The sequence below is a fragment of the Mizuhopecten yessoensis genome, unplaced genomic scaffold, assembly GCF_002113885.1.
Source record: "Mizuhopecten yessoensis strain PY_sf001 unplaced genomic scaffold, ASM211388v2 scaffold2277, whole genome shotgun sequence".
Taxonomy (NCBI): domain Eukaryota; kingdom Metazoa; phylum Mollusca; class Bivalvia; order Pectinida; family Pectinidae; genus Mizuhopecten; species Mizuhopecten yessoensis.
This window is the reverse complement of record NW_018404466.1, coordinates 4,480-29,831: the sequence shown is the minus strand read 5'-3', so window position 1 is coordinate 29,831 and position 25,352 is coordinate 4,480. Positions and strand designations below refer to the sequence as shown.

Here is a 25,352-nt window from a genome sequence, read left to right as displayed (position 1 = left end):
CATCAAAGTATTTTTTCAAAACATATACATGTATGTATGTTTCCCATACGGTCGCGATACTTAACTCAAGATAGATAAGATCAGATTCTTTATTCCTTGTGTTTTACAACACATCATAAAGAGGACATAGCATACATAATTTACAAAACAATGCACTGTTAAACAATGGTATAGATGCACATTCTAAAAAGAAGTCTAGAAATGAATGTAACGCCAAAATGCCCACAACAGTCACTGGCTTATAATTACCGCAGCACACTCGATACCTCCAATCAATCTTTAAATTCTGAAATAAAAAAAGCACTTCTGTTTTGCATGGATATAGCTGAGAATATTGATAGTGTATATCTCATCACAAGACTTACTAATGGTCAACTGAAGTTCAATCTGCAAAAAGCTGGAAACTGAGCGCGGAGCATCAGCATCATCATCAATAGTTTGATACATAGAAAGAAACCCAGTGGCTCCTGTTTTAATAGCACAGAGTATAGGATATACCCACAGTAGTTCTGTTTTATATAAATACTCTCTATACGGTATTAGTATACCCCTTAAAAAGCTGCCATATTGAAATTGTGATTCACTGTATTTCGCCTTTGCGTATTGCAGAGTTATCTTCTCTTGAGAGCAGGTATAGATTGTTACGTCATTGGTTCGTGTGAGAAAATTACGGCGTTTTCTCAAAAATTGATGTCGTTACTCTCACAAACAAATGACGTAACAAACAATACCTGCTCTCAAGAGGATGAGATAACTCTGCAATACGCAAAGACGGAATTTCTGAGGTAGGGTATAACTATTGACCAGGTAGCCGAGTTAGGTGACATTATCTTGGTCTGTCCGGGACATTTTTACACTTAGAAAGTTGTGGGTCTTTTATATTCATGATATTTTTCATTGCATGGTCTTCATTTAGGAAATAATTTATAAAATAAAAGTCAAAAGTGAAAAAATATTCCAATGCTTACAGGTTTTAGCAAAAACAAATAGATATTAGACAGTATTCAACGATCTGACTTTTCTAAAAAGTGGGGGAACTGAGAGCACCCCGTCGTAGGTTATAATCTCCACAGTCAACACCCAGTGTTTCTAAAAGCAGACTGTGGCGAGTGCAGACGTTTGACAGTCACATATGAATAATGATCATATTAAAGTTATTTGGTGGTTTTCAATTTAAAACATTTACCAAACTCTACGAACCTTTGGCATGATCAATTAGTGAGCCGCAATATCGTTTCAAGTCATATTCAGGTATTGATGATTCCTTGGGCTTGAAAAATATACTCCACACATAGAATTGGATGGACCCCGTCACCAGCCACGTGATGGTATATCGTCTGTAGACAATGAACAGAATACATTGTACACATAACAATAGAATAAACAGAATGGCTGGGGTATAGGTGGATACGGAACGCAGGCGGAATGGTCTCAATTGGTATTTTCGGTTGGAGAAACATTTCCGTAATCTAGACTTTCTAGACAACACGCTTACACCGACATGAACAAAAATAAAATATAACAAAGAAAATATAAACGCAAAGAAACGCTAGCATTTTTTTAGAAAAGCTGAAAGTTGACGACTTTGCCAGGAAGGGTATCATTTAACTGTTTATTTGAAAACAATAAAATATACCACTGAAATATTGTAATCATCAAGGAAATAGATTTTCGATTTCGGGGCATCTTTGAATTATATTTAAATATTGTAAGAATTGATCACTTAAAAACACAACTACATGTACATGTTAATGATTTTAACAGGTGCGTTTCTAAATATACATTTTCTGAAACACACCTAACTATCTCTCCTGCATTATGAAATCCACGCATGGATATGTTTTGCCCATATCTTGACACAGTGTTTCTGTATACATTTTACTCTTTTGCCGTTGTAGGAGATAAATGAAATATTGTGCCATCAAAACCCAGGATATACATGTAATTTATAGTAATCTTAAAAGAAACCTTATCAGAGTTAAAGCCGTTTAGACAATAGTTTGATGTTTACCTGTCACACAACAAAAAGGTAATTTCAGTAAACAATTCCCGTTACAACAATCACAGACTACAATTTGCGGTCCATAATTAATAACTCTCGTCGAGTTTAAATGCGCTATGACAATTGCAATATATTATTATTATTTTTATCTCTTTGATTATGCATAACGAGTTTTTGTAGCATCTTCCCACATTTCAGAGTTATGTGTCAACATAGTGGGGCATTATACATGTTATCATACGACATCCGTGTATATAGTTAATGTCCCAAGGGTAGAATAAATCCATAACTCGAATTTGCTAAAGGTCCTTGGTTTTCTAAAAGATATTGTTATATTTGGAAATTCAATAAAGTTTAATTTCAAATATTGACAAAACGTCAAGGTCTTAGTTGCTACGATGTCAAAACATTTCCCATGTTGAAAGTTGAAATTCCCTTGTATTAAACGTAAATACCGTTATCCATATTCCTGTGAATTTAAAAGTTAATATTGATAAAATGCTTCAATCATTTCGTTTCTAAAGAGAAATTCAGTTGGAAAATTGAATTGCTTTTTAAAAAAAATAATACAAATATTAATAAAAGTCGTTGTTTGGATCCTCTTTGATCTAATGGTCGTTTATTACACGTGGTTGTCGGTAGAATCAAGTAGAAATGCCGAATAAGACAGAGGAAGCGAGTCTTGGGGATTACGTCATTTCTCTGTGCCAACAGTATTTAATTTTAATCAAACTATTGAGGCTAGTGCGTGGAGCTATTTTACAATTTACAATTTCCGATTTGTCTGTTTTTATTCTGAAATGCTTATTAATCATTTAGCTTTTATTATCTGATTTTAGCAAAGAACGTTATCGTATGACAATCCTCACACTTTGGTGGAATAATTCTGCGTAGTTACGTGTATTGCATGCCTGTATTCCAACGATCGGCTCTGAGGGAGGACAATCGAGGCTTCATTTCCGGCGCTTCGCTATTAAATTGTATGCTTAGTCGTCGGAGATAAAAGAACAAAGGAATTTTTATCTTGTGTTTTCCAAAAGACGATAAATACTTACTTTAAACTTAAACGCGACGGCTAATAAACCAATCGATTATCCCTTTTTTATTTTTTTATTAAGGTAAACATATATTATCTTAGTTTCCACGTATATTACATTTGATGTGACATGAGTCTTTAAAATGAAGGTTCAGGTACGTATTTGTGTTGATGCATTTTCTACATTAAAATTGACAGCTACGGACACAATGTCGTAAACATCCTTTACATGGTTACCTCCCTTTATTGCCGACAATGTTACGAATCTAGCCAAACTTTAAAAACATATTTGGAATCGTATTCAGAAACTCTAGGTCAATTAAAACAAAAAACTTGGCGGAAGACGACAGATTAGTGTGCCTCACTATAAAAGAAATTGGAAAATCATATAACTTGATTTATAAGCATATGGAAAATATCAAGGAACGATCCCTTCTAGTATTTGTACTGCTGGCTTTTGTACCTTTGTCGATTGGTATTGGTACTGTTGCCTACAAGTACATGTATATCTATGATTATTAACTAGTTAGTATTATTCTGCGTAAAGGAACGACACCATTAGCTTTATATGAAACCAAACTTAAACGAACGAGGTTTCTGTAATAATGAAATGAGGCAAAATAAGGAAGGTTGAAGAATATCTGTGATATAGTGTTTAGACCAATAAGAACGAACGCGGCACTTATGGCCTTGAGATACAGGATACGTACGCACTTGTTGGTTAGACTATAGCGCCCGATTAATTCATAGGACATGTGTGTGCTTGAGGCAGGGTATGTTGATGTATCTACCTCATGGCATGACCGCAGATTAGAGGTAGACTTTACAGTGCTTCCTCACTTAAATACCATACACATTAGCACACATTACAGTATTCCTACGGCCACGTTATACTGACAACGGTGACTAGTCATTGCGTTTACCCTAAATGCTGAACGTTTAAGGGCTTTGACCCAGCAGGGCAGAGAACCGAATACAAACCGAATATTAGCGAACGTTCGGCATTTGTAGCCAAATACGAGATGGTGCCAAGGAAGGCATTACGAAGTATGACGATCAGTAGAATAGAATACAAGTAAATAAGGATCGGAAGAAAAGATAGGATCCCAACTGTTGCAGTTTGATGTGAAATACATATCATTGTCGCCAATGTGCCATTATACACTTATCAATGACACATACATGTAGGGAATCTCTGGTATTAAAAGGGGTGGTCTACTCCTCGTCTTGTCCCTCAATCTCGGCCAGTGTGATGTGGTTTTGCCTATCCGGCATATATATCAGTTTCATCGAAATGAGCAAGCACCCTCCCCCCNTGTGCCACTCTATGGTCCCCCAACGATTAATAACGACCCCTGGTGAGTTTTGAGAACACTATTGTTGCACTCACTGGTCTAATGTTGATGAAAAGCGACCCATTGTGAGAGCATTGAGAATAATTATGAATGTTGCATAAAAACGTGTCACTCAATGGCCTCATATTGATGTTAAGCGACCCCTTGTGAGAGCAATGAGAATATTCGTAAAGGTTATAAATAGGCGTGCCACTGACGGATCCCCTATTGATGCAAAAGCGACCGCTGGTGAGAGCGATGAAGAACTTCGCAAATTTTGAATATGGGCGTGCCACTCATTGGGCTTCCATTGATGTTGAGCGACCCCTGGTGAGAGCAATGAGAATATTAGTAAATGTTGTATATATGAGTGCCTCTGGTCTCCTATTGTTTTAAAGCGCCTCCTGATGAGAGCCGCGAGGACATGAATGTTGTATGTATTCGTGCCAATCACCATCCCCTATATCGATATAAAACTCATGCTGAGGATAGCTAGTTTGCATCGATTTTTGGAATAGGGGAAAAGGCAGCCTGGTGTTAAAATCACATTAAATCGGTAAATTACGTAACTCGCCTGACCAATGAAGGGCATCTGGAGGTCGGCGCTCGGTCTAGCATATAGGCAAGGAACAAATTAGAAAGAGGCTTTCAAACACAAGTTAAGAGCATTACATATACGGTTAATAGCTTTGATTCATCCCGGTTATTCTGGAGTCTTATCGGACCAATAGTAAAGAGATCTTGCATACAAATGTGTCTTATTATCTATCTCACTGTAAACTATGTTAAGGAAATCTTGCCTAATCCGAAACACGTGTGAAACAGAGCTTAATAATAAAGCTGATCAAAAAGCGACATACAGGGAAAACCTCGGCTACTGAAACAGGGTTAACGACTCACTGTCTTGTCCGATCATCTGTTCGGCACCCATTGATGTCGATAAAGACAAGGTTTTTACGCTCTGTAAAATAGCAATGCTAGCTACCGCACCTTACACGGGCTGATCACAGAGCGCATGAATAAAATGAAAAAAGGGAGCTATTATTGGTGTTAGATATAAAGAAATGTAATTTGTATGTTATGATTTAAATTAAAGGAACCATTGAAAAAGAAGTGTGACTACAGTGTTAATTTCACGACAATGATCATGACAATGGCCTATCACATATTATGTAGACTGGAGCTTCCTAAATCAGCCGCCTTTGCTTATCATATAATAATCCAGCCACATCAGTTCACAATAGATACACTAACCACATTAGTTCACAGTAGTTAATCTGGTCACATTAGTTCACAGTAGATAATCCAGCCACCCTCGTTACCAGTAAATAATGCCACATCCGTTTTAAGCAGATAATCCAACCGCTCCCGTTCTCAGTAGATAATCAAGCCACATCTGTTACCAGTAGATAAATCCAGCCATATCCGTTTTCGGTATATAGTCTAGCCATCTTTGTTCCCAGAAGATAATCCAGTCAATTTGTTCTAAGTAGATAATCCAGACACGTCATTTCCGAGTAAAAGAGATTGGATAGCGAGACAGTCGAATTATCTTGACGATTTTGTACAACATGAATTCAAGTGTTTAACTTGTGAAGTAATGGCTGGATATTGGGACAACCGAATTGGTATTTGCTGGAGTTTCGTCTTGAACCTACATGTATAAATGAACTCATTAGACATTTAAAAAAAAATAAGTACACGTACCTCGGCTGTAGTCTTGGATATCGTTTGATGTCGAGTTATTTATATATCACCCACAATGTGAGAAGACGATCTTAGAATCACACAGGACTTTTTTCCTTTTTCATAGACGTAATACATCTGGTACCAGAATTGATTCCATAGCGAGTAGATTGAATTACCGACGGTTAAACAGACCGAACGACAGTGTTTAAACCATGTTCTGACGTCAACAGTAACGTAAATAGTGCCATGTATTCACGTGGAACCTCACAGCTTTTTAACGAAATGAAATATCGGCATGTTACAACATAAAGAGTTGTCTGCCGCTAGCAAGTTTCTAAGAAGTGGATCTTGTTCTGTTCCAGTAAAGTTATTAGTTTGATTACATGTACAGGTATATTATTCGCTTTCATAAATAATTCTGATAGCAATAATCATATCTACAGACGCGCATTTTGGTTTTTGACTATGGATGATCACAGCTGGTTTTTTTTACAAGTGTGTTGTATAATGAAAACTGATTGTACAGCTCCTAAAATTGTTTTTTTAGGAAGCTGTTTACTTGGTTGACAGGGGTAATTTGTGTCCTATGTTTTAGGAAGCTGTTTACTTCGTTGACAGGGGTTATTGGTGTCCTATGTTTTAGGAAGCTGTTTGCTTCGTTGGCAGGGGTTATTGGTGTCCTATGTTTTAGGAAGCTGTTTACTTCGCTGACAGGGGTTATTGGTGTCCTATGTTTAGGAAGCTGTTTACTTGGTTGACAGGGGTTATTAGTGTCCTATGTTTAGGAAGATGTTTAACTGGTTGACAGGGGTTATTGGTGTCCTATGTTTTAGGAAGCTGTTTACTTGGTTGACAGGGGTTATTGGTGTCCTATGTTTAGGAAGCTGTTTACTTGGTTGACATGGGTTATTGGTGTCCTATGTTTAGGAAGCTGTTTTCTTGGTTGACAGGGGTTATTGGTGTCCTATGTTTAGGAAGCTGTTTAATTGGTTGACAGGGGCTATTGGTGTCCTATGTTTAGGAAGCTGTTTAATTGGTTGACAGGGGTTATTGGTGTCCTATGTTTTAGGAAGCTGTTTACTTGGTTGACAGGGGCTATTGGTGTCCTATGTTTAGGAAGCTGTTTACTTGTTTGACAGGGGTTATTGGTGTCGTATGTTTAGGAAGCTGTTTAATTGGTTGACAGGGGCTATTGGTGTCCTATGTTTAGGAAGCTGTTTAATTGGTTGACAGGGGTTATTGGTGTCCTATGTTTTAGGAAGCTGTTTACTTGGTTGACAGGGGGTATTGGTGTCCTATGTTTGGGTAGCTGATTACTTCGTTGACAGGGGTTATTGGTGTCCTATGTTTTAGGAAGCTGTTTACTTGGTTGACAGGGGCTATTGGTGTCCTATGTTTTAGGAAGCTGTTTACTTGGTTGACAGGGGCTATTGGTGTCCTATGTTTTAGGAAGCTGTTTACTTGGTTGACAGGGGTTATTTGTGTCCTATGTTTAGGAAGCTGTGTACTTGGTTGACATGGGTTATTGGTGTCCTATGTTTAGGAAGCTGTTTTCTTGGTTGACAGGGGGTATTGGTGTCCTATGTTTGGGTAGCTGATTACTTCGTTGACAGGGGTTATTGGTGTCCTATGCTTAGGAAGCTGTTTACTTCGTTGACAGGGGTTATTGGTGTCGTATGTTTAGGAAGCTGTTTAATTGGTTGACAGGGGTTATTGGTGTCCTATGTTTAGGAAGCTGTTTAATTGGTTGACAGGGGCTATTGGTGTCCTATGTTTAGGAAGCTGTTTACTTGGTTGATAGGGGTTATTGGTGTCGTATGTTTAGGAAGCTGTTTACTTGGTTGACAGGTGTTATTGGTGTCCTATGTTTAGGAAGCTGTTTAATTGGTTGACAGGGGTTATTGGTGTCCTATGTTTAGGAAGCTGTTTAATTGGTTGACAGGGGTTATTTGTGTCCAAATGCTTTTAATAGTGAACCTGTAATTCTATAAAGAAAACATTGAGATGGAAAAGAGTCAAAGAATTTGTTTTAACTGTAATTATTTGAAATAGAGGCAGCATTTCACCTTGTTCAGGTTTGTCCACAAAATAAATTGAAAAATGATGCAAGAAACTATTAATATAAAGTTAACTCACCCATGATGGAAATTTACTCACCTATGATGCCAGCTTAACTCGCCCATAATAACTCACCCATGACGCCAATTTAACATTCTTTTTTAAGTCAAATTAACTCATCTGTGATGTCAATTTACATGAAACTCAACCTCTATGTTAAGTTAAAACGTTATAACATTACACATGTATGAGTTGATTTGTCATCCACAGCTTTAATTGTGCATGCGACTAGATCAACGTCACCATCTGTATGTCTCGTTATAAGGTTTGTACGGTATGTTGTCCATATTGAATAAAAGTGTTCAGTAATATAACTGGTGAGCAAATGAATCAGTCGAATAAAGGTCTTAAAGGAAAATAGAGGATTGGCAAACATGAAGTTCGGAGTAGGGTTTAAGTGTAGTTGTAACAGGGATAGGGGGTCATTAAGGGGCTGTAACTTTCACATGGTCTACATGTGCGTTATTGATCGAGGTTCTGACACAAACCTCGCTCCCTTTACACGTCCGTGTAGCACTGAGAGATACTATCTTGTTTCTAATCTTTAAATATTATTTCAAAACCGATCAGCAAATGTGATGTTGCAGTGATTCACAAATGTTTACGTCAATATAGGCGAGACTTACCATTTGACTCATAGACGTTGGGAAAATAACCTACACCCACGTCTTTTGGGGATTTGTTTTTAGAATACAGAACACAGTATTATTTGGCTTGGGCGACAAACAAAACAACAAAGAAACAAGAACAGCCATGCTTCCACATACTTGAGGAAACATGTACAATTATGTAACTCAACCATAAAACCTAATTATGTAACTTTCTGACTGGAAACTTAATTACCATCTCGTCATAAAACCTACTTCACACTTCGTTTTGTCGTTTTGAAAAATCCGAATCTTTAAAGCTAATGAACAACACGATTCAAACCAGACCTTATTTTGACTTAAATTGTTGTATAATATATGATACTATATACGTTTACTTTACTTTATTTTTTCGCGGTCCCTAATTTTCGCGAATTGGTTAAAATAATAAATTATATGCGATTTCCCGGACGTCAGGTCTACTACTCATGACACATAATACTACGGTAAGAAGGGGTTGTTTTGCTGTTACATATATTTTTGCGAGATGTATTTTTCACTTTGAAATAGTTACCGCGAAGATTGCGAAAAAAAGGAACCATGCGAAAACCAAAGCGTAGACTTGCTGGCGTCGATCAGTTGCGTATTGTTTTGTCAGAGTGAAGGTTTACATTAAAAAGAAATGATGCGCAGGGAGAGAATACAGTGAAAGAGTTATTGGGTGCAGATGTGATACTAGAAATGGCGGTAATGGGGAGAAAATAGAGTGATGCACGTCAGGGACGATGGCGGGAACGTGAGGGAGAGTGAGGATGACTTTTGAAGGATTTAATGTTGGAATGAGTTATAAGTGGGGTTGTTTGAGTGTAACTTACGGTAACAGAATCCAATTCAAATGGATTCTCAATGGCAACACGTGAATGGCAATAACTGCAAAATAATATCTATGTACTTCAGTGCAGATAATCAAATTATTACAAGTCATTGGTGAATAGAACAGCCGTAGTCATAGCAAAACGTGTTATCTAACCGAGCAGCGTCCGTCCCATGGCCCTCGGCCTATCGTTACTAATGCATCGTCGTGTCCTCTATGTGTGTCGATCTACATGTAACAGGGGTTAAAACAAAGCGCTTTGCATCACTCTAAACTAGCCTCCATGTAATTTTTCCAATCGATAAACATTTCTGCTGATTCAGCCATCCTCCTTCATTATCCTCTATTGGTTGTATTGACGCACAGCCAAACAAGCTAACGTTGTTACGTCCATCAAACGCATGGAAGACCGATACCATAATTACCCATGATGCCATCCGTCAACGCGATATTGACAGCAGTCACGTGGAGAGTAATTGGCAATATTGCTCTTAACACAATATTCATGAAAATAATTTTGGCGCTGTCAACATAATATTTCCATTTTGAAGTCCTTTTAGACAAAACGTCGATGGTATGCAAAGTTCAGTGGGACAAACATACAATGTGCCTACTTCCATCTTTATCAAACCCGCGGGAAATGAGTCGGAATGTTATTCTTGTCGTTTTCTCTTTAACATGAATCTCGTATCAACTTTAAACGAGATTGAATATCATATTCACCAAATTTCTTAGCGTAGGTGGTACTCAATATGAACGCAAATACGGTGCAGTCGACTAAAACTACAGACGTCTTATACAATTCAACAAATTGAATTGATAATCGATAGGATCGGGAACTATATTTATGCCTTTAAAATCACAAACCCCTCACAACAGTGTGATTCCAACCAACCGACAGCTTGAAACCCACAGTTAAATGAGTAGGACACGTGTGTACTGTTCAGTAGTTACGTGACTAGTGAACGTTTGTACGCACAGCACGATAGGCAGGTGGTTAGTGTCCTATTTATGTATGAAATTCAGGTAAGCAAGAAACGTGTGTACGGTTTGAAATTCATGTGACTGATACTTGCACATTACAACAGACATGTGACAATGATACTAGTGTACATTACCACAGTCATGTGACAATGATACTTGTATACATTACCACAGTCATGTGACTAGGGTACTTGTGTCCATTACCACAGTCACGTGACTAGGATACTAGTGTACATTACAACAGTCATGTGACTATGATACTTGTGTACATTACGATGGTCAGGTGACTAGGGTTCTTGTGTCCATTACGACAGTCATGTGACTTTGATACTTGTGAACATTACGACAGTCATGTGACTAGGACACTTCTGTACATTACGACATTCATGTGACAATGATACTTGTGTACATTACGACAGTCATGTGACGAGGATAATTGTGTACATTACGACAGTCATGTGACAATGATACTTGTGTACATTACGACAGTCATGTGACGAGGATACCTGTGTACATTACGACAGTCATGTGACTAGGGTTCTTGTGTCTATTACCACAGTCATGTGACGATGATACTTGTGTATATTACGACAGTCATGTGACTTTGATACTTGTGAACATTACGACAGTCATGTGACTAGTATACTTCTGTACATTACGACAGTCATGTGACTAGGATACTTGTGTACATGTACATTACGACAGTCAGATGACTAGAATACTAGTGTATATTACGACAATCATGTGACTATGAGTATGTGTACATTGCAACAGTCATGTGACTAAGATACTAGTGTACATTATGGCAGTCATGTGACAAGGATACTTTTGTACATTACGACGGTCATGTGACTATGATACTAGTTTCGGTACGACAGTCATGTGACTAGGATACTTGTGTACATACCGACAAGCATGTGACTAAGATACATGTTCGTGTGTACATTACGACAGTCATGTGACGAGGATACTTGTGTACATTACGACAGTCATGTGACTAGGATACTTCTGTACATTACGACAGTCATGTGACTTTGATACTTGTTAACATTACATGTGACGAGGATACTTTTGAACAGTACGACAGTCATGTGACTAGGATACTTGTGTACATTACGACAGTCTGGTGACGAGGATACTTGTGTACATTACGGCAGTCATGTGACAATGATACATGTATACATTACGACAGCCATGTGACTTTGATACTTGTGAACATTACGACAGTCATGTGACGAGGGTACTTGTGTACATTACGAAAGTCTAGTGACTAGGATACTTGTGTAAATTACGACAGTCATGTGACAAGGATACTTTTGTACATTACGACGGTCATGTGACTATGATACTAGTGTACATTACGTCAGTCATGTGACTAGGGTACTTGTTTACATTACGACAGTCATGTGAGTAGATAATTGTGTACATTACGACAGTCATGCGACTAGGGTACTTGTGTCCATTTACACAGTCATGTGACAATGATACGTGTGTACATTACGACAGTCATGTTACTAGGGTACTTGTGTACATTACGCCAGTCATGTGACTAGGATACTAGTGTACATTACAACAGTCATGTGACTATGATACTTGTGTACATTACGACAGTCTGGTGACGAGGATACTTGTGTACATTACGACAGTCATGCGACTAGGATTCTTGTGTACATTACGACAGTCAATTACCACAGTCATGTGACAATGATACATGTATACATTAAGACAGTCATGTGACCAGGATACTTGTGTACATCACGACAGTCATGTGGCAATGATACATGTATACATTACGACAGTCATGTGATGAGGATACTTGTATACATTACGACAGTCATGTGACTGGACACTTCTGTACATTACGACAGTCAAGTGACAATGTTACTTGCGTACATTACGACAGTCATGTGGCAATGATACATGTATACATTAAGACAGTCATGTGACCAGGATACTTGTGTACATTACGACATACTAGTGTACATTACCACAGTCATGTGACAATGATACGTGTGTACATTACGACAGTCATGTTACTAGGGTACTTGTGTACATTACGACAGTCTGGTGACGAGGATACTTGTGTACATTACGACAGTCATGTGACTAGGGTACTTGTGTACATTACGACAGTCATGTGACTAGGGTACTTGTGTCCATTAACACAGTCATGTGACAATGATACTTGCTTACATTACGACAGTCATGTGACTTTGATACTTGTGAACATTACGACAGTCTTGTGACTAGGATACTTCTGTAAATTACGACAGTCATATGACTAGGATCCTAGGGTACATTACGCCAGTCATGTGACAATGATCCTTGTGTACATTGCGCTGGTCAGGTGACTAGGGTTCTTGTGTCTATTACCACAGTCATGTGACGATGATACTTGTGTATATTACGACAGTCATGTGACTAGGATACTTCTGTACATTACGACAGTCATATGACTAGGATACTAGTGTACATTACGACAGTCATGTGACTAGGATTCTTGTGTACATTACGACAGTCATGTGAGTAGGGTTTTTGTGTCCATTACGACAGTCATGTGACAATGATACTTGTGTATATTACGACAGTCATGTGACTTTGATACTTGTGAACATTACGACAGTCATGTGACTAGGATACTTCTGTACATTACGACAGTCATGTGACAATGATACTTGTGTACATTACGACAGTCATGTGACTAGGATACTAGTGTATATTACGACCGTCAGGTGACTTGAATACTTGTGTACATAACCACAGTCATGTGACTAGGGTACTTGTGTACATTACGACAGTCATGTGACTAAGATACTAGTGTACACTACGACAAGTATGTGACTAGGATACTTGTGTACATAACCACAGTCATGTGACTAGAATACTTGTGTACATTATGGCAGTCATGTGACTAGGATATTTGTGTGCATTACGACGGTCATGTGACTAGGATACTAGCTTCGGTACGACAGTCATGTGACTAGGATATTGGTGTACATTACCACAGTCATGTGACTAGGATACTTGTGTACATAACGGCAAGCATGTGACTGGGATACTTGTGTATATCACGCCAGTCATGTGACTATAGGGTACGTGTGTACATTACCTCAGTCATGTGACTAGGATACTTGTGTACATTACGACAGCCGTGTAACTAGGATAATTGTGTACATTCCCACAGTTACTTTTGGTGCCCCTACCAGTGCCTCCGGGCAGAACAATAAATTCACTCCGAGCAAGGACAAGCTGCGCCCTTGCCATTGCAATATTTGGGGTGCTACGTTTACTCATGGGATTTATGGGAATTATGGGATGCAGTGCATGAGATCATGATCATGTGGTGTGTTGTACGAGATCATGTGATGTGGTGTGCGTAATTATTGGATGCAGTGCATGGGATCATGTGATATAGTGGACGAGGTAATTTGATGGTGTACGAAATAATGATACATGCACAAATTTTAGAAAAAGAATAACACTCTGGAATCAAATAATTTGTAGCAAAAGTTGCGATGTCTTTTTTGGTCTCCTGGCTGTACAAAGGACTTCAGTTTCAATTAAAAACATCACATGGGATGTATGTTAAACGCAGAACAACACCTTTGATTTATGAGACAATGAAGATGAATTATTTAGGACAATAGCTGTGCGTGTGTTGGGAAGTGTAACGAAGGATCAATAACACGTCCCTGGTGACAACGGCTATCAAACAGGATACAACAATGTTCTATCATTTGGTATTGTAATCATAACGAAATATAATTGAAAGACAGTGACCGGCGCTCGATCTACAAAGTGGTAATAGGACAACTTAACCTCTCTACCATCTTCTGCATGAGAGGCATATGTCCTTTGTATGCTTTATATTGACTCTTTAATACTTCCAGCCTGTATTCATGAAACCGTACCAATGCTCAAGCATGGATTTTGTCAGTTATTTGGTAAAAATTTGAAAAGACTGAAATCTGAATACTATTTTCAGTGTTAACCTTTGACTTTGTGAACGTTTGACATGCTATAAGTAAGTTATAAAAATATGGTTTGAGCAAGAGTCCATCATTGAGCATGAGAATGGTTTCATGAAAAAAACCGGGCCCTGGTTTAAGACTTCTAAGACTGCCCGCATGTGGGCTTCACATCCCACGTACTCTAGTCAACTAAATCGTGCCGTTGAGGAACACTCATAACAGAAATTATTCTGTTTGTTAGAAAATCAGAGATATGTGGCTGCCGTTTTGTTTTGATTTTTGTTTTTTTCAATTGTGTCCTGTCGATTTTTACGATTTGACACAATGCGTAGACACGGGGTCTATATCAATTAGTGACCATAGTTTTAGCGTGTGTAATAGATAAGTAATATTTACCTATTACACCATTTGTGGTCATACCTATTAGTGGTTGTTGTTTCTGATGGGCTTGCTCCTCATGAACCGGTCACTTACGGCGATCTTGGCGTGTAGTGATCAGTAATTGCTGGCCCTGTCGATCTCAACATTCCAGCCAGACACTCTTGTGTGTCTGACAGCGTTAGTAAGCCATCTCCTCCTTCACAAATCCCCTCTCCTTTCGAATCCGTCAGTCCCTGTTACACTGGCCATTATCTCCGCAACTACGTAATCGGTTCTACCTCTCAGGCCGCCATTATTCATTAACTACCATCACAGTCGAGTTGCTGTCTATATAAGAGACGTTATTTTTTCATGTATTTACAGAAGATAACCGAACGGTAGACGATGTCATTGATTTGGACGATTCCAGCATCACAGGAAATGAGTCGCTTCTGGAGGCAGCAGACGGAAAAATCATCTTCGAGACATACCCCACAAAGCTGGTAGAATCATCACATGACATTATCAGCGATGACGTAGATGGATTTATTGGTTCTGGTTCCGGTTTGGAGGAAGAACCGAGGAATGTGACTGAATTAGAGCCCTTCACGTCTCTGAAAACATCAGGTCGGTGGACAATCATAACTTTATATGACATAATAACGAGATTTCAAATTGTAACACTACATCAAAAGGAAACCTTGATGGTCGCCAAGTTTGATGCGTATACGTTCAAGACAAGGAAGGTTACTCTAACAAAGGCAAATTAAACATAATACCTTTCAATTGAATGTCAATGCTGACTTAATGAAATCATCCACAGGCCCCTCTTTAATTTTGGTAACAAAAGTAAAGTGTCACGATCGTAAAATTATGAAAACGTTTATTGCAATGCACATAAAACATGAATAACTTCCTCCGGCTATACATACATGTACATGTACATGTTCTTAAAATGGCTAAGTGACCATACATTTAATCTGTCTTTCGTTACATGTGATTATAAATGTATATGACAGGACCGATAGACACTACGCCCTATGCTACCTCGTCACATGTGACCGATGAACACGACGATGATGATGTGGAGGCGTCGGCCAATATTGAGATAGTTACTGCTAAAAGCGACGAGAGCGTCACCGAGGAACCAAGTACGTCATCGTTATCTGTGTACCTTAACAAGAAAGACGTTATTTACATTTCCTTCTCAACATATTTGCTCAGACTATGATATAGAGTACAATTACCTAGATCTGAGTGTACAGTAACATACATGTATATATGATATAGGGTCGCATAACATAGAACATACGGTAGCATTACATAGAATATAGGGTAGCATTACATAAAACATACGGTAGTATTACATAGAATATAGGGTAGCATTACATATAATAAAGGGTAGCATTACATAAAATATAGGGTAGCATCATATAGAATAAAGGGTAGCATTACATAAAATATAGGGAAGCATTACATAGAATATAGGGGTAGCATTACATAAAATATAGGGTAGCATTACATAGAATATAGGGTAGCATTACAAAGAACATACGGTAGCATTACATAAAATGTAGGGTAGCATTACATAGAATATAGGGTAGCATTACAAAGAACATACGGTAGCATTACATAAAATGTAGGGTAGCATTACATAGAATATAGGGTAGCATTACATAGAACATACGGTAGCATTACATAGAATATAGGGTAGGATTACATAGAATATAGGATAGCATTACATAAAATAAAGGGTAGCATTACATAGAATATAGGGTAGCATTACATACAATATAGGGTAGCATTACATAGAATAAAGGGTAGCATTACATAAAATATAGGGAAGCATTACATAGAATATAGGGTAGCATTACATAGAATATAGGATAGCATTACATAGAATATAGGGTAGCATTACATAGAACATAGGGTAGCATTACATAGAACATACGGTAGCATTACATAGAATATAGGGTAGCATTACATAGAATATAGGATAGCATTACATAAAATAAAGGGTAGCATTACATAGAATATAGGGTAGCATTACATAGAATATAGGATAGCATTACATAGAATAAAGGGTAGCATTACATAGAATAAAGGGTATTATTACATAGAATATAGGGTAGCATTACATAGAATATAGGGTACCATTACATAAAATATAGGGTAGCATTACATAAAATATAGAGTAGCATTACATAGAATATAGGGTAGCATTACATAGAATATAGGGTAGCATTACATAGAATAAAGGGTATTATTACATAGAATATTGCATATCGTAACTTTGAAATATATTGTGCTTCTTTACCTTGAAAATCACATATGACTTTACAATATCTACAAATGTTCAGAATAATGTGGAACATTTGTCTTTTCAGGTGAAGATGTCTTTGACGATGCTGACAAAATTCCAAGTTGTACGTACTTAAACAAGTCTATGTGTTATGTGTTAAAAACATGATGTACTAATAAACCAGAGCCCGTTTTTTCATGAAACCCTTCTCATGCTCAAGCATGAACTCTCTATCAAACCAGCTTTTTGTAACTCTCTTATAGCATGTCAAACGATCACAAAGTCAAAGGTTAACACTGAAAATAGTATTCAGCGTGCAGTCTTACCAAATAACTGACAACATATTTCTTTAACTAATTTATATCTGAAACAAGAGATAAGGCTTTAGCACAAATTCCATGCTTGAGCATGTGAACGGTTACATGACTACAGGCTCCAATATGCTGTATAATACTTCTGATAACGATATTCACCCTTCTATTCTGTATACTTATACTTCTGATAACGATATTCTCCCTTCTATTCTGTATACTTATACTTCTGATAACAATATTCTCCCTTCTATTCTGAATACTTATACTTCTGATAACGATATTCTCCCTTCTATTCTGTATACTTATACTTCTGATAACGATATGCTCCCTTCTATTCTGTATACTTATACTTCTGATAACGATATTCTCCCTTCTATTCTGTATACTTATACTTCTGATAACGATATTCTCCCTTCTATTCTGTATACTTATACTTCTGATAACGATATTCTCCCTTCTATTCTGTATACTTATACTTCTGATAACGATATTCTCCCTTCTATTCTGTATACTTATACTTCTGATAACGATATTCTCCCTTCTATTCTGTATACTTATACTTCTGATAACGATATTCTCCCTTCTATTCTGTATACTTATACTTCTGATAACGATATTCTCCCTTCTATTCTGTATACTTATACTTCTGATAACGATATTCTCCCTTCTATTCTGTATACTTATACTTCTGATAACGATATTCTCCCTTCTATTCTGTATACTTATACTTCTGATAACGATATTCTCCCTTCTATTCTGTATACTTATACTTCTGATAACGATATTCTCCCTTCTATTCTGTATACTTATACTTCTGATAACGATATTCTCCCTTCTATTCTGTATACTTATACTTCTGATAACGATATTCTCCCTTCTATTCTGTATACTTATACTTCTGATAACGATATTCTCCCTTCTATTCTGTATACTTATACTTCTGATAACGATATTCTCCCTTCTATTCTGTATACTTATACTTCTGATAACGATATTCTCCCTTCTATTCTGTATACTTATACTTCTGATAACGATATTCTCCCTTCTATTCTGTATACTTATACTTCTGATAACGATATTCTCCCTTCTATTCTGTATACTTATACTTCTGATAACGATATTCTCCCTTCTATTCTGTATACTTATACTTCTGATAACGATATTCTCCCTTCTATTCTGTATACTTATACTTCTGATAACGATATTCTCCCTTCTATTCTGTATACTTATACTTCTGATAACGATATTCTCCCTTCTATTCTGTATACTTATACTTCTGATAACGATATTCTCCCTTCTATTCTGTATACTTATACTTCTGATAACGATATTCTCCCTTCTATTCTGTATACTTATACTTCTGATAACGATATTCTCCCTTCTATTCTGTATACTTATACTTCTGATAACGATATTCTCCCTTCTATTCTGTATACTTATACTTCTGATAACGATATTCTCCCTTCTATTCTGTATACTTATACTTCTGATAACGATATTCTCCCTTCTATTCTGTATACTTATACTTCTGATAACGATATTCTCCCTTCTATTCTGTATACTTATACTTCTGATAACGATATTCTCCCTTCTATTCTGTATACTTATACTTCTGATAACGATATTCTCCCTTCTATTCTGTATACTTATACTTCTGATAACGATATTCTCCCTTCTATTCTGTATACTTATACTTCTGATAACGATATTCTCCCTTCTATTCTGTATACTTATACTTCTGATAACGATATTCTCCCTTCTATTCTGTATACTTATACTTCTGATAACAATATTCTCCCTTCTATTCTGTATACTTTTACTTCTGATAACGATATTCTCCCTTCTATTCTGTATACTTATACTTCTGATAACGATATTCTCCCTTTTATTCTGTATACTTATACTTCTGATAACGATATTTTCCCTTTTATTCTGTATACTTATACTTCTGATAACGATATTCTCCCTTCTATTCTGTATACTTATACTTCTGATAACGATATTCTCCCTTTTATTCTGTATACTTATACTTCTGATAAGGCTCCTACTGTCTGACCACTGACATACGTCTAAGTACACTATTTTCCCGTAGTTTTATCCAAACAAAGACCTAGCTTTACAAAAATGTAATGATGACTAAATTGGTTTATTTAAGTATGAGGGGCATAACTGCAGATTTGGGACATTAAAAGATATCAGATACCAAATAAGGGCAGAGAGACCATATTATAAGGTTATAGATGGGGTAAGCAATTCCACGTTAAGCAAACTTCGTAGCATGCGTGATCCCCTAGACACCTGCGTAACCTAACGCATGTGTCAAAAATACTTTACCTGTTTTACCTTGCTGATCATTTGCCCTTTGGTATATATAAACCCATTATTTTTCTTGTTGGACCCCTTTTTTGCACACAAATCAGTATTGGCCTTCTGGGCCATTTGCAAGATTTGAGATCAAAGCTTTCCTTCTTGACACATCATTGCCTTAGGGCGTTGTCTCCGCAGGCATATTTGGCTAGCGGGTTGTATAAGTCATACGACTGGGTTGTATAACATTTCATAGACACAAAAAATGATAAAAAAGAACCTACTTTAGACCGATTCATATTGTGTGCGGAGCAGGAACGATAACTCTGGGTAAAGATTACAACTCAAGTTATAAGTTTAAATACCGAGCACACGTCCTAATGGACTAGTAAACTAGCTGTTAAATAAACCATCGATTCGGAGTATATTAACCCGAACCCTGTCTGCGTCGAATATTCCCATAATGACACCGTCCCGTGACAATTATTGTAATAACCATTCTTTTTGTTTATAGAGATCGCTGACTGTTTGAATTAAGAAAGATTATATTTCAAGACAATGCCAGTGATATATACAGTAGATATGACAGTTTAAGTGTGTTCCCTAAAAAATATTTCATAAACATGTTAAGTATGTATGGTCTGGGATTCTAAAAATTACCCTACTATAAAGGACATAGACCATTAATACAACATAAATAGAATAAAATCAAAGTATCCAATACCGACCGCTAGGCCGTTCTGCCTTCTTGAACTTCTTCAGGCGTAACCTTTCACGTGATTCAATTATTGTACATGCAATGTAAAGGAATGAGCGGTTGTAACCATCGTTAGTGCAGTTGTTGTCAATAGGGTCTATCGGAAGTGTTTAGATTCAGGCGTATGGGGATTTGGTGAACACAAACGTTCCTGTAGCCTAGAGCTTCCCGGGGTCTTGGCGGTGTGTTGGACAGAAACGTTCGTGTAGCATGTATGTGTATAACCCTGTATATAATGTACATGTATGTGTATAACCCTGTATATAATGTACATGTATGTGTATAACCCTGTATATAATGTGCATGTATGTTTATGACCCTGTATATAATGTACATAATCTCCGGGTAGCTGTTATGATCAGAAACGTTTCTACCTACAAATCTGTGTAGAATGTGTGGTAAACAGAAACTTTCCTGTTGTCTATAGCTTCACTGGTCCAAATATGTCTGGGGTGAATAGAAATGTTCTTATATAGTATTCGTCTAGGAGACGATGTAAACAAACCCGTTCCTGAATGCTGTTCTGTAATAATTCTTATGTCCATTCCAGTCCTGAAACTCTGTGAGAAGAAAAACTGCAAATATGGAGGTGTCTGCGTTCGAACGGGAGATGAAAATGTTGACTGCGCATGCCCAGTGCAGTGCGGAAATGAGTTTGGGAATCAGCTGTGTGGCTCTGACGGGTCACTCTACCCCAGTCCTTGTCACATGGAACAACAGGCGTGCGAACAACAACAAAACATCACCCGCGCTGATTACCGGGCATGTACGTTCATTTTTTTACTTATTTTAATCATATTCCTAATCTTAAAAAAAACCCAGGGAAAGTCCAGTGCCGAGAGTAGAAAGATAATATTATTTTTATGATTGAGGATACCTAGTTGTCTAAGATAAAAACAGAAATAAAAACAAATATGTGTCGTTGTGATATTGCGATGAATACATAATTAACATAATTGCAGAAACATGCTGTATAGTCTAGTATGCTGGTATATCACTTACTGTTCCATGTGTAAAGACATGCTTTATAGTTTAGGATGCTGGTATATCATTTACTGTACCTCGTGTAAAGACATGCTTTATAGTCTAGGATGCTGGTATATCACTTACTGTACCTCGTGTAAAGACATGCTGTATAGTCTAGTATGCTGGTATATCACTTACTGTACCTCGTGTAAAGACATGCTTTGTAGTCTAGGATGCTGGTATATGATTTACTGTACCTCGTGTAAAGACATGCTTTATAGTCTAGTATGCTGGTATATCACTTACTGTACCTCGTGTAAAGACATGCTTTATAATCTAGCATGCTGTTATATCACTCACTGTACCTCATGTAAAGACATGCTGTATAGTCTAGTATGCTGGTATAGCACTTACTGTACCTCGTGTAAAGACATGCTTTATAGTCTAGAATGCTTGTATATCATTTACTGTACCTCGTGTAAAGACATGCTTTATAGTCTAGAATGCTTGTATATCATTTACTGTACCTCGTGTAAAGACATGCTTTATAGTCTAGAATGCTTGTATATCATTTACTGTACCTCGTGTAAAGACATGCTGTATAGTCTAGTATGCTGGTATATCAATTACTGTATCTCGTGTAATGACATGCTCTATAGTCTAGGTTGCTATTATATCACTTACTGTTTCTCCTGTCAAGACATTCTACAAGTTACTGACGAAAGCACTCATTGTCTCTGTGGTGTCCAGCAGCAGATGTCACACTGTCACTTTAGAACCTCGCTCACCTTTTCTCCAATTTCCTTCCGAATTTGTCTTTCTAAAGTCATTGGTTTCGCTCGTTGGTAGAGTTTTAAGGTTTACATTGTAAGAGTACATGCCTAGCAATGAACATGTTCAATTTCAATTGATGTCGACTCGGTTCAAGTGTGGAATCATTTATATCTTACAGGTTCGCCATATGAGACTTTCTGCGAGGAGAACACAGGTAACTACTGATTAGCTGCCAGTACAAACTGTTGTTGGCGCTATTCGTGTAACAAACGCCAAATTGGACAGAAAAAATATCCATGTCCTTATCTAATGAAGAAAAGTGACCAAGCTCTTTTTTTTTTATTAATTTATGTTGTTTTTTTATCATTTTCTAAAGAAATCGATTAATATACAGAACATATTCACAAAAAGAATTGTTCGCGAATCACAGCTATCAATGTGGTTAAGTCAAGAATATTGCTTCTTTGAAAGTAAATTTAGGGAGGGTTTAGCAATTCTAATGTATTGGTCAGCATGTCATACAACAGTCATAACGCTCACGTGAATGTCAGGTAGACGGTTTACATAATCATACTGCCGACGTCTTGATTTTTTAATAAGAACTGCATTGTACCACAAGCAGACTTCGACATTGATTTCGAACACTTGCATCGCGTTTGACGTTTCCGGATGCTGGGAACAGTCGGAAGCTAAAACAACAGTCTGCTGTCATGTCTTGTCTAAACATAGAATATATATTTATGTAGTTTTGTCGAGGTGCACTGTATTGTGAGAAGAAATGTATTGGCTAAGAGTACGGGGTTTTATATACTACGCAATTGGAACAAGACTACAAGTATCTCTTATTCTTTGTTAATTAAATTGCTTTACTTGGGCAGCGCCATCTTGGAGCTCGTGGTCAATATGGCTACAGTCAGGAAGTACTGACTTCCGGGTTCGGTATTGCAAGATCGGGGGCAGTGTTGCTGAAACCCAGGCCAACTGTGGGAACGACAGGATCGAGGTCCGACCCTGTAAGAAACGGGACGTGATGCCTTGCAGCTCGGAATTCGGCGAGGAAAGTCAACAGTACGAGTACGAATGTGCAGGAACGGATATGCAGGATGTGCAAGCAATCGGTCAGTACACGGGTCATAGGTCAAGTTTTAAAGACTGTTGAACAGGTCGTTAAGGTCAGTAAAGGGGTTCAAAGGTCAAATATAGATTTACAGAATGTCGCTCCTCCTACCCCTGCACCTGCATCAATACTTCTAGTACAGACAGCCACAGAGGTAGATATAGCTACANTGTTTAGTATGCTGGTATATCACTTAGTGTATCTCGTGTAAAGACATGCTGTATAGTCTAGGATGCTGGTATATCATTTACTGTACCTTGTGTAAAGACATGCTGTATAGTCTAGGATGCTGGTATATCACTTACTGTACCTCGTTTAAAGACATGCTGTATAGTCTAGTATGCTGGTATATCAATTACTGTATCTCGTGTAATGACATGCTCTATAGTCTAGGTTGCTATTATATCACTTACTGTTTCTCCTGTCAAGACATTCTACAAGTTACTGACGAAAGCACTCATTGTCTCTGTGGTGTCCAGCAGCAGATGTCACACTGTCACTTTAGAACCTCGCTCACCTTTTCTCCAATTTCCTTCCGAATTTGTCTTTCTAAAGTCATTGGTTTCGCTCGTTGGTAGAGTTTTAAGGTTTACATTGTAAGAGTACATGCCTAGCAATGAACATGTTCAATTTCAATTGATGTCGACTCGGTTCAAGTGTGGAATCATTTATATCTTACAGGTTCGCCATATGAGACTTTCTGCGAGGAGAACACAGGTAACTACTGATTAGCTGCCAGTACAAACTGTTGTTGGCGCTATTCGTGTAACAAACGCCAAATTGGACAGAAAAAATATCCATGTCCTTATCTAATGAAGAAAAGTGACCAAGCTCTTTTTTTTTTATTAATTTATGTTGTTTTTTTATCATTTTCTAAAGAAATCGATTAATATACAGAACATATTCACAAAAAGAATTGTTCGCGAATCACAGCTATCAATGTGGTTAAGTCAAGAATATTGCTTCTTTGAAAGTAAATTTAGGGAGGGTTTAGCAATTCTAATGTATTGGTCAGCATGTCATACAACAGTCATAACGCTCACGTGAATGTCAGGTAGACGGTTTACATAATCATACTGCCGACGTCTTGATTTTTTAATAAGAACTGCATTGTACCACAAGCAGACTTCGACATTGATTTCGAACACTTGCATCGCGTTTGACGTTTCCGGATGCTGGGAACAGTCGGAAGCTAAAACAACAGTCTGCTGTCATGTCTTGTCTAAACATAGAATATATATTTATGTAGTTTTGTCGAGGTGCACTGTATTGTGAGAAGAAATGTATTGGCTAAGAGTACGGGGTTTTATATACTACGCAATTGGAACAAGACTACAAGTATCTCTTATTCTTTGTTAATTAAATTGCTTTACTTGGGCAGCGCCATCTTGGAGCTCGTGGTCAATATGGCTACAGTCAGGAAGTACTGACTTCCGGGTTCGGTATTGCAAGATCGGGGGCAGTGTTGCTGAAACCCAGGCCAACTGTGGGAACGACAGGATCGAGGTCCGACCCTGTAAGAAACGGGACGTGATGCCTTGCAGCTCGGAATTCGGCGAGGAAAGTCAACAGTACGAGTACGAATGTGCAGGAACGGATATGCAGGATGTGCAAGCAATCGGTCAGTACACGGGTCATAGGTCAAGTTTTAAAGACTGTTGAACAGGTCGTTAAGGTCAGTAAAGGGGTTCAAAGGTCAAATATAGATTTACAGAATGTCGCTCCTCCTACCCCTGCACCTGCATCAATACTTCTAGTACAGACAGCCACAGAGGTAGATATAGCTACATGTGAATCAATACTACTAGTACAGACAGCCACAGATCTAGAGGTAGATATAGTAACATGTAAATCAATACC

The 25,352-nt window shown here is 37.6% G+C and overlaps 1 protein-coding gene across 1 annotated transcript in view; it reads left to right on the top strand.

Moving 5' to 3' along the window:
- Positions 1 to 25,113, top strand: part of LOC110445419 — a gene marked incomplete at its 3' end in the record, with an annotated part of 95,271 nt that extends 70,158 nt beyond the window's left edge. Inside the window, exons 2-9 of the mRNA XM_021490033.1 lie at positions 15,340 to 15,582; positions 15,975 to 16,106; positions 17,343 to 17,381; positions 21,186 to 21,401; positions 22,554 to 22,589; positions 23,254 to 23,493; positions 24,174 to 24,209; positions 24,874 to 25,113. Of these exons, the coding sequence (XP_021345708.1) occupies positions 15,340 to 15,582; positions 15,975 to 16,106; positions 17,343 to 17,381; positions 21,186 to 21,401; positions 22,554 to 22,589; positions 23,254 to 23,493; positions 24,174 to 24,209; positions 24,874 to 25,113 (1,182 nt within the window). The remainder of the gene's footprint in view (positions 1 to 15,339; positions 15,583 to 15,974; positions 16,107 to 17,342; positions 17,382 to 21,185; positions 21,402 to 22,553; positions 22,590 to 23,253; positions 23,494 to 24,173; positions 24,210 to 24,873) is intronic.
- Between the last annotated feature and the right edge of the window lie 239 nt (positions 25,114 to 25,352).